General features: G+C 54.8%; 1 protein-coding gene across 10 annotated transcripts; it reads left to right on the forward strand.

The window, feature by feature from the left end:
* The first annotated feature begins 14 nt into the window (after window positions 1-14).
* LOC115498461 (death-associated protein kinase 2) lies at window positions 15-9,820 on the forward strand. Of its 10 annotated transcripts, none has more exons than XM_072918549.1 (13): window positions 15-124; window positions 531-678; window positions 4,831-4,895; window positions 5,276-5,379; window positions 6,043-6,264; window positions 6,348-6,486; window positions 7,216-7,345; window positions 7,478-7,526; window positions 7,649-7,675; window positions 7,796-7,934; window positions 8,889-8,934; window positions 9,015-9,264; window positions 9,517-9,820. In XM_072918549.1, exons 3-13 carry the CDS (start codon window positions 4,833-4,835, stop codon window positions 9,785-9,787), a joined length of 1,440 nt encoding a protein of 479 aa, XP_072774650.1. In that variant the 5' UTR covers window positions 15-124; window positions 531-678; window positions 4,831-4,832; the 3' UTR covers window positions 9,788-9,820. The 10 variants fall into 10 exon arrangements, with proteins under 10 accessions (XP_072774650.1, XP_072774651.1, XP_072774649.1 ...); XM_072918550.1 differs by having other exon boundaries at window positions 531-625; XM_072918548.1 differs by lacking the exons at window positions 15-124; window positions 531-678 and adding an exon at window positions 1,060-1,154.
* The last annotated feature ends 111 nt before the right edge of the window (window positions 9,821-9,931 follow it).

Genomic DNA, 9,931 nt, shown 5'->3' on the forward strand with positions numbered 1-9,931 from the left:
CGGGAAGGTGGCCTGGTGGCCCCGGGGTGACAGCCAGGTGACACCGGCGGCCTCGGGACGGGCTGGGCTGTGGCGAGGAGGGGACTGTGGCCACCTGGCCACCAGCACATCCAGGCCTGCAAAGGTGGCATTGTCCCTTCTGTTTGCATCATGGGCTGTTTTGGGCTGTTCTGGGCTGTTTTGGGCTGTTTTGGGCCGTTCTGGGCTGTTTTGGGCTGTTCTGAACCGTTCTGGGCTGTTTTGGGCCGTTCTGGGCTGTTCTGGGCTGTTTTGGGTCGTTCTGGGCTGTTTTGGGCCGTTCTGGGCTGTTCTGGGCTGTTCTGGGCTGTTCTGGGCCGTTTTGGGCTGTTCTGGGCTGTTTTGGGCCGTTCTGGGCTGGTTTGGGCTGTTTTGGGCTGTTCTGGGCCGTTCTGGGCCGTTTTGGGCCATTCTGGGATGTTCTGGGCTGTTCTGGGCCGCTCCTCAACGAGCTGAGCCTGCAGCCCCCAGGAATTGCTCCTAAAAGGCTTTTTTTGGGCTCCTCTTCCCAGCTGGGGGGAGGAGGAAGGCGAAGAGCTTCTCTCGTCCTGAGCTGCTGCAGCTGGACCCTGCCCCAGCCCCCCGGGATGCTGCGGCTGTGAGGAAGGTGAGGAAGACCCTGGTGCTGCCAGGGCTGCTGGAGGAAGGCTGGAGCTGGAGGTGAGGGGTCCAGGTCCCCGTGACACACCAGCTTCGGGGGCGGTTTTGGCTCCAACGGGGTTTTTTGGAATTGGATGCTGAGCTGGGAGCTCATTTTTGGGCAGCCAGCGCCAAGGCCGGGCTGGTTTTCCAGGTGGGTGGCGTGGTGGGACAGGACCCTCTGTCCCCACAGCCCCCGTGCCTCAGTTTCCCTCCTTTCCAAAGCAGCACGATGCGTGTCTGGCACGGCAGGGGGAAATCAGCTGCTGGTGTCCACCCCCAGGGGACAAACAGACACACTGTCTGTCCTCCCACGGACACGTCACACGGCCGGGGATGGGCCGTGCCAGGGTGCCCCGGGTGCCCCGGGTGCCAGGGGACAGCCAGGGTGGGCACAGGGGACAGCAGGGTGGGCACAGGGGACAGCCCCCGGTGCTGGCTGCGGGCTGGGGAGTGAGGAAGAAGCGCTGCTGGATGTGGAGGAAGGCTCCGGGAGGGTAAGGGGGGCACAGCTGGGCTGGCAGGGGGAGAGGCTGGAGGGGAACGGGGCTTGGGGATCACGGAGTGTCCTTTGGGGTCCTGGGGGGGGACAGGAAGGGTCCCAGGTCCTGTTCAGTGGTGCAGCACAGCCCATGGGGCTGGGAACGGTGTCCAGCAGTGGGATGTGTCTGTTCTCAGGGCAGGACTGTCCCTGTCCCTGCTCCTGTCCCTGTCCCTGTCCCTGTCACTGTCTCTACCCCTGTCCCTGTCCCATCCCTGCCCTGGGTCAGGAACCCCCCTGGACAGAGCCCCCAGAGACACTGGCTGTGATCTCTGTCCATGGAAAAGAGTTTTCAATCTTACAGGATCAATTACCAGCTCTGAGTGTTTGATAAGAGTAATAATTAAGTGTGGCACGGGTGCAAAAGTAAAATTTTAGGTTTCTAGATTAGGGGTTCAGAGGGGACAAGATGGAGGAAATTGGGTGTGCCTTGTCCTTTTCCTCCTTCTTCATGCCCTCCATGTTTCACTGTGGTGTTGGCATTTTTCTGTTGGTTCAGGCTGGGGACACACTGTCCAACGTAGGTGACAGATATTGGCACGTTATTGTAAATCCAGCACAGGGAGTTTGTGGTATTTAATGTTTGTACCATCCCACTGAGGGCAGAGCCCCACACGCTGCCCTGCAGGACAGAGCTGCGGCAGGGCAGCAGAACATGTTAGAGATAAACAGAATAAACAACCTTAAAAACAGCACAGACAAATTGCAACTTCTCCTTTAGCAGCGGGGCTGACAGACAGAAACTTTTTACAATCTGGGCGTCATCAATAGCTCAGATTCCACCATACAACGATTTATTGCTTGGATAAACATTATTTTTGGAGGCTGTGAGATTTTAGAATAAGCATCCAGCCATGGCACGAAGCAGTCACAAACTCTTTGCTCCAAGACAATATCAAACTTTCTAATTTAAGGGCCAGTCGCTACAAGGTTTATTTTGCTTTTCTAACTTATCACCTTTATTCGCTTTTACTGCGCTGTGGTTATTTTTATTTAACAGGCTGCTGTTGCACATATACACATGTGCTTCTATTATAACTTTTCAACTTTTAACTCTGTATATTCACATTACTATAGACTCTTCATCATCTTTTCTAACACAGTTTCTCACTTATTTAAGGCATATTCTTACTTATAATTATAGAAACATAAGTTTATGATTTTTCTACTTAATGTCTGTGCACTTCAACATCCATTCTTAAATTTTAATCTAATTTTTACATCAACTTTTAACTTTAAAGAATCACATTCCTATACTATAGACTCTTCACCATCTTATCAAACACAGTTTCTCACTCACTTAAGGCATATTCTTATTTATAATTAGAGAAACAAAAGTTTATTATTTTTCTACTTAATGTCTGTGTACTTAATTTTTACATCCATTTTTAATTTTTAATTTATTTTTTACATCAACTTTTAACTTCATGTAATAACATTCTTATACTATAAACTCCACCATCTTTTCTAACACAGTTTCTCACTTATTTAAGGCATATTCTTACTTATAATTATAGAAACATAAGTTTATTATTTTTCTACTTAATGTCTGTGCACTTCAACATCCATTTTTCAATTTTAATCTATTTTTACACCAACTTTTAGCTTTAAAGAATCACATTACTATACTAAAGACTCTTCACTGCCTTATCAACCGTTTCTCAATTTACTTAAGGCATATTCTTATTTATAACTATAGAAACATAAGTTGATGATTTTCTACTTAATGTCTGTGTACTTCAACATCTATTTTAACTTTTAATTTAATTTTTACATCAACTTAATTTAATTTTTACGGATTTATATTATAATTATAGAAACAAAAGTTTATGCTTTTTCTACTTAATGTCTGAGTACTTTAACACCCATTTTTAACTTTTAACTTAATTTTTACATCAAGAACAAAGGGCTGCGGGGTGGGGGTCGGGGCAGGGAGGGGTCAGTAAAATTAATCCACAAGCAACAGAGGTTTATGTCCAAAAAGGAGACAGAGGAGAGCTTTTATTTTATTTGAATAAACGGAGAGGCCGTGGGGTCTCCCCAGTTTTTATCCCAATTTCCTCTCCGCATTTCCCTTCTCTCTTTCCCCTTTTCTGAGGTACTTGAGAAGTTCAGACTTCCCGAAATGTCTGATACCAAAGATTCCCCTCTAATGGATACTAAGGAATTCCCCTCCTTTTTCATTTTTACTTCTTATGGAATTTAGGGGTTTTCCTCATTGTTTCTTTCATCCTTCAATATCCAGTTTCATTTATCAGCAAACCTAAGGTTTATTTGGAAAAGCAAATATCTTTTTCCATTCATCAATCCGTGGAATCCTTCCCATTGTTCCTTTTCTCTCTCAGTGCTGGTTTGAAACCCACAGCTGGTTTGAAAAGACAAATCCCTCATTCCTCTCAATGTCATGGGCAAAATAGACTCAGCTTGGGGAAATTAATTGCATTTATTACTAATCAAATCAGAGCAGGATAATGAAAAGTAAAACCTTGGCAACATCTTTCCCCACCATCCCTCCCTGCAGTGGCACAGGAGATGGATGGGAACAGGGGCCCGGGGCAGTTCAGCACAGGATGTTTCTGCCCTGCTCAGCCAGAGCAGTCACAGTCCTTCTCTTCTTCTCCTTCTTCTTCTCCTTCGTTACTTCTTCTTCTTCTTTATTTCTTCCTCTTCTTCTCCTTCTTTACTTCTTCTTCTTCATTTTTTCTTCTTCTTTACTTCTTCTTCTTCTTCTTCTTCTTCTCCTTCTTTACTTCTTCTTCTCCTTCTTTATTTCTTCTTCTTCTTCTTCTCCTTCTTTACTTCTTCTTCTTCATTTCTTCTTCTTCTTTACTTCTTCTTCTTCTCCTTTACTTCTTCTTTACTTCTTCTTCTTCTTCTCCTTCTTCTTTATTTCTTCTTCTTCTTCTCCTCCTTTACTTCTTCTTCTTCTCCTCCTTTACTTCTTCTTTACTTCTTTACTTCTTCTTCTTCTTCTTTACTTCTTCTTCATTTCTTCTTCTTCTTCTTCTTTACTTCTTCTTCTCCTTCTTCTTCTTTACTTCTTCTTCATTTCTTCTTCTTCTTTACTTCTTCTTCTTCTTCTTTACTTCTTTACTTCTCCTTCTTTACTTCTTCTTCTTCTTCATTTCTTCTTCTTCTCCTTTACTTCTTCTTCTTCTTCTTTATTTCTTCTTCTTCTTCTTCTTCTTCTTCAGTTCTTCACTTCTTCTTCCTCTTTTTCCTCTTCTTCCTCTTCTCCTTCCTCTCCTTCTCCTCCTTCTTCTCCTTCTCCCTCTTCTTCTTCCCCTTCTTCTTCCTCCTCTCCTTCTCCTTCTCCTTCTCCTTCTCCTTCTCCTTCTCCTTCTCCTTCTCCTTCTCCTTCTCCTTCTCCTTCTCCTTCTCCTTCTCCTTCTCCTTCTCCTTCTCCTTCTCCTTCTCCCCTCCCCTCCTGCACAATCCATGTTTCCCCTCCTGACCCTGTTGTCCCACTGTCCCCCTTGCCCAGCAGCAGCTCCATCCCAGAGCGGTGGCATCACCTCTCTTGGGCACAGAGGAGGCTCCTGGCATGTCCCCCTGTGCCCACCCCTGTGCCCCCAGTGCTGCCAGGAGCTGCCCTGCACAGCCACTGACCCCTCACCCCTCTTGCCTTGCAGGGATGGCCGAGAGCAGCCCGGTCCTGGCTGACGGGGGGCTGAGGGGTGCCCCTGGCAGCACCCAGGTGAGCCAGGGCTGTGGGGGCACTGCCAGGGGGCTGGGACTGCCTGGGCTGGGCTCACAGTGGTTCATCTCCTATTAATCCTCTCCAAAAACAACCCCAAATGTTGTGTTTTCTCTGCATTTTGCACCGCGAGCGCAGTGAGGGAGAGGGAGCCCTTCTCTTCCTGCTCCTACCCCGTTCCCAAACCCCCTGAGCAGCTCCTGCAGGTCCTTCTCCGGGGTGAAAGTCTCCAAATTTCCACATTCTGACGAATTTAGTGTAACCTGGAAGGAGCCTGAGCTCTGATGCAGCACCGGGGAAATCCCCTTGGAGGGTCCTGGGGGGTTCTGCACCCCCAGGGCCGGGCAGGGGCTGAGCCAGGTCCCGGTGCTGCCCCGCAGGACGGGGCTGAGCCCAGGGAGGGCGAGGGCAGCGAGGGCCCGGCAGCCACCCCAAACCTGGGCCACCTGGAGGACACCTATGAGCTGCTGGAGAAGCTGGGCAGGTAAGCAGGAGCTGGGCAGTGGGATCTGGGCAGGTGAGTGGGATCTGGGCAGGTGAGGGGGATCAGGCAGGTGAGCAGGAGCTGGGCAGGGGGATCCGGGCAGGTGAGGGGGATCTGGGCAGGTGAGGGGGATTTGGGCAGTGGGATCTGGGCAGGTGAGTGGTATCTGGGCAGGTGAGGGGGATCCAGGCAGGTGAGCAGGGATCTGAGCAGGTGAGTGGGACCTGGGCAGGTGAGTGGGATCCAGGCAGGTGAGGGGGATCTGGGCAGGTGAGTGGGATCCAGGCAGGTGAGGCAGATCTGGGAAGGTGAGGGGGAATCCAGGCAGGTGAGTGGGATCAGGCAGGTGAGCAGGATCTGGGCAGTGGGACCCACCACAGCTGAGTGGGATCCAGTCAGGTGAGTGGGATCTGGGCAGGTGAGCAGGTCACAGTCAGGTGAGAGGGATCCAGGTAGATGAGTGGGATCTGGGCAGGTGAGTGGGATCCAGGCAGGTGAGCAGGTCGCAGCAGGTGAACACAGGGCAGGCAGGGATGCAGGCAGGCCCAGCGGGACACAGGCAGGGATCCCAGCTCCACCGGAGCCCCAGGGGCACCCGGATTTCTGGGTTCCTCCCCGGGCCTGGGGTCAGCCCGGCCGTGCCCAGCCCAGCTCTCGCTGCAGTGGTCACTTTGGCGTGGTGAGGCTCTGCCGCCGGCGCAGCACCGGCTCCTTGTACGCCGCCAAGTTCCTGAAGACACGGCGGGACCAGGGCGGCCTCCTGGGGGTGGAGAGGGCACAGGTGGAGCGGGAAGTCGCCATCCTCCGCCAGCTCCACCATCCCAACATCATCCAGCTCCACCAGCTCTTCGCCAGCACAGCCGAGGTGGTGCTCATCCTGGAGCTGTGAGTGGGGTCCTGGTGGGGATGACCCCCTTTTGTGCCACGTGGTGGAGGTGGCCGAGCTCTCCTGTCCCCACCCCGCACAGGATCAGCGGTGGGGAGCTCTTTGACTTCATAGCGGAGAAGGAGATGCTGTCAGAGGAGGAGGCCATCGAGTTCCTGGGGCAGATCCTGTGTGGGGTGGAATATCTGCACGCCCGCCTCATCGCTCACTTCGACCTCAAGGTGCCCATGGGGACCCTCCATCCCCACTCCCTGAGGATCCAAGCACTGCCAGGCCTCTCCAGAGCCCTGGTCCCGCTCTTCTCAGCTTCCCGGGGGGTGCTGTGACCCCCATCACCCCCCCCGTGACCCCCATCACCCCCTGTGACCCCTGTGACCCCCATCATCCCCTGTGACCCCCATCACCCCCCCGTCATCCCCCGTGACCCCCATCACCCCTCCATCATCCCCTGTGACCCCCATCATCCCCTGTGACCCCTGTGACCCCCATCACCCCCCCATCATCCCCTGTGACCCCCATCATCCCCTGTGACCCCTGTGACCCCCATCACCCCTCCATCATCCCCTGTGACCCCTGTGACCCCCATCACCCCTCCATCATCCCCTGTGACCCCCATCACCCCCTGTGACCCCCATCACCCCTCCAGCATCCCCTGTGACCCCCATCACCCCCCCATCATCCCCTGTGACCCCCATCACCCCCCCATCATCCCCTGTGACCCCCATCATCCCCTGTGACCCCTGTGACCCCCATCATCCCCCCATCATCCCCTGTGACCCCCATCACCCCTCCAGCATCCCCTGTGACCCCCATCATCCCTCCAGCATCCCCTGTGACCCCCATCACCCCTCCATCATCCCCTGTGACCCCTGTGACCCCCATCATCCCCTGTGACCCCTGTGACCCCCATCACCCCCCCATCACCCCTGTGCCCGGCCCTGTTCCCACAGCCCGAGAACATCATGCTGCAGGACAAGGATGTCCCCAAGCCTTCGATCAAGATCATCGACTTCGGGCTGGCCCAGCAGCTGCAGGATGGCATCACCTTCAAGAGCCTCTGTGGGACCCCCCAGTACATTGGTAGGGGGCTGGCACATCCCTGGGGGTCCCTGCACTGCTGGGCTGCTCAGCCAGGGGTGGGGATGGGCATGCAGGCGTGCTCCTGTCCCCTGTCCCTCTGATGTCCCACCCTGGCTCTGTGTTTGCCCCCAGCTCCTGAAGTGATCAATTATGAACCGCTGAGCCCCGCAACAGACATGTGGTGAGCAAACAGGACCTGGGGGGGGCAACAGGGTGAGCTGGTGGGTGAGGAGGGACCCCCCGGGTGCCACAGGGCATGGGGGGACCCCAGGCCAGCAGCTGATGCCCACCTCTGCATTTCAGGAGCATTGGAGTCATCACCTACATTCTGTGAGTATGGGGCAATGCTCGCTGTGGCTGGGGGAAACTGAGGCACAGGGACGCTGTGGGTGCTGGGGCGGCCGAGCCAGCGCTGTCCTGGCACTCAGTAGCTCTGTTGTGTCCCCACAGGCTCAGTGGCCTGTCCCCCTTCCAGGGTGAGACGGATGCTGAGACCCTCTCCAACGTTGTGGCTGGTGCCTACGAGTTTGAGGAGCGCTGCTTCAGCCAGACCTCCGAGATGGCCAAGGACTTCATCCGCCAGCTGCTGGTGAAGGAGCCCGAGTGAGGCCCCATCGCCATCCCTTCCATCTCCTTCCCCACCTCTGCCCCCACCTCCACCTCCGTTATCTCCACCTCCAACGTCCCCATCTTCATCATCCCCATCCCCATCTCATCCTGGCCCCAGCCTCATCTTCATCCCCATCGCCACGTCCATCATCCCCATCTCTCTTTCCATCTCCATACCATTCCTGTCCCCATTCCCATCTCTAGCTCCATTTCCATCCCCATCCTATCCCTATCTCCATCCCCATCTCTATCTTCATCCCCATCTCTATCTTCATCCCCATCTCCATCTTCATCCTATCCCCATCCTATCCCCATCCCATCCCATCCCATCCCATCCCATCCCATCCCATCCCATCCCATCCCATCCCATCCCATCGATCCCAATCCTATCCCATTGATCCTATCCCATCTATCCATCCCATCCCATTCATCCCATTGATCCTATCCCACTGATCCCATCCCATTGATCCCAATCCCATCCCATCCCATCCCTGTCCCCATTCCCATCCCTATCTCCATCTCCATCTCATCTCCATCCCCATCATCTCCATCCCCATCATCTCCATCCCCATCATCCCCATCCCCATCCCCATCCCCATCCCCATCTCCATCTCCATCTCCATCTCCATCTCCATCTCCATCTCCATCTCCATCTCCATCTCCATCTCCATCATCTCCATCTCCATCATCTCCATCTCCATCTTCATCTTCATCTCCATCCCATCCCATCCCATCCCATCCCATCCCATCCCATCCCATCCCATCCCATCCCATCCCATCCCATCCCATCCCCATTCCCATCTCCATCTCACCCACATCTCCATCCCCCCATCTCCACTTCCATCTGGTTCCCCTCTCTGTCCCCACCATCCCCATCCCCACGATGGACCTGTGGGGCCGGGACCCCCAACCCCAACCTCCCTTTGTGCCGCAGGCGGCGCATGAGCGCAGCCGAGTGCCTTCTCCACCCCTGGATCAAGGTGAGCGGCACGGGCAGGGGCTGGCAGGGCCTGGCAGCGCGGTGGGGACACGGTGACAGTGCCACGTCCTCACCCCGCAGCCCCTGAGCGCGACGCAGGCGCTGAGCCGGAGCCGTTCCTCCATCAACATGAGAAACTTCCGCAAGTTCAACGCCCGGAGGAAGTGGAAGGTGCCCAGCCATGGGGTCCCAGCACCCTGGGGTGTAGATTTGGGGATCTGGGAAGGGACCCCCACCTGTCCCTGTCCCCCCATAGCTCTCCTACAACACCGTGTCCGCCTGCAACCGCCTGTGCCGCACGCGGCCGCTCTGCAGCGAGGATGAGGAGCTGGTGAGCCCCCAGGAGCCCCCAGATCCCACCCAGCATGGGCTGGGGAGGGGAGAGAAGGGATTTTGGGGGGTTTTTCTCTGTGGCAATACCCTCTGTGCTGCAGAACCCCGGTTTTGGGCAGGAGGGGCAGAGCGTGGGACGCCCTGTTGCTGTGGGATGAGGGAAGTGTGGTGGGCATGGAACTGGGTGGGGTGCTGTGCTCTGCTCTGGGGGATGCCCCATCCCTGCCCTGCAGCCCCCCTGTGCCCCCAGCGCTGCTGTGAGAGCGACCAAGAGGAGGAGAGGAGCCCCCACACCGCTCTGCTGCGCCGGCGGAGGAACAGCTGCTCCTGAGCTCCTCCCAAAACAAACCAGCACCTCTGTGAGAAGAGCCTTGGGGGTCCCCCCATCGCCCCATCCCCGGGGGCAGGGGCATGTCCAGCTCCTAATGCCATGGTGTTGGAGGGTCACTGGGGCATCAGCACCCCACTCCTGCCCCCGGGTTTTGCCCAGGCCTGGGACCCTCCTCCCTGCTTTGTCCTAATGAGAAAAATAAATGTCACCTCCTCCTCCCCTATCCTCTTCTCCTACTTCCCCTTCACAGCCAGGCAGGTGCTGAGTGCTTCCTCCCTCACTGCAGGGCTGCTCTTCCGTGGGGACCCCAAAGCCGTGCGCTGCTGGCACCCCA

This window comes from Taeniopygia guttata, chromosome 25 (genome assembly GCF_048771995.1).
Source record: "Taeniopygia guttata chromosome 25, bTaeGut7.mat, whole genome shotgun sequence".
NCBI lineage: Eukaryota > Metazoa > Chordata > Aves > Passeriformes > Estrildidae > Taeniopygia > Taeniopygia guttata.

Bases quoted from the DNA above. Each gene is read 5' to 3' on its own strand.
- LOC115498461 (XM_072918547.1), top strand. From the start codon at position 5,180: ATGCAGCACCGGGGAAATCCCCTTGGAGGGTCCTGGGGGGTTCTGCAC. The intron at 5,380-6,042 runs GTAAGCAGGAGC...CTCTCGCTGCAG, and splicing joins CTGCTGGAGAAGCTGGGCAG to TGGTCACTTTGGCGTGGTGA. The intron at 7,676-7,795 runs GTGAGTATGGGG...GTGTCCCCACAG, and splicing joins GGAGTCATCACCTACATTCT to GCTCAGTGGCCTGTCCCCCT.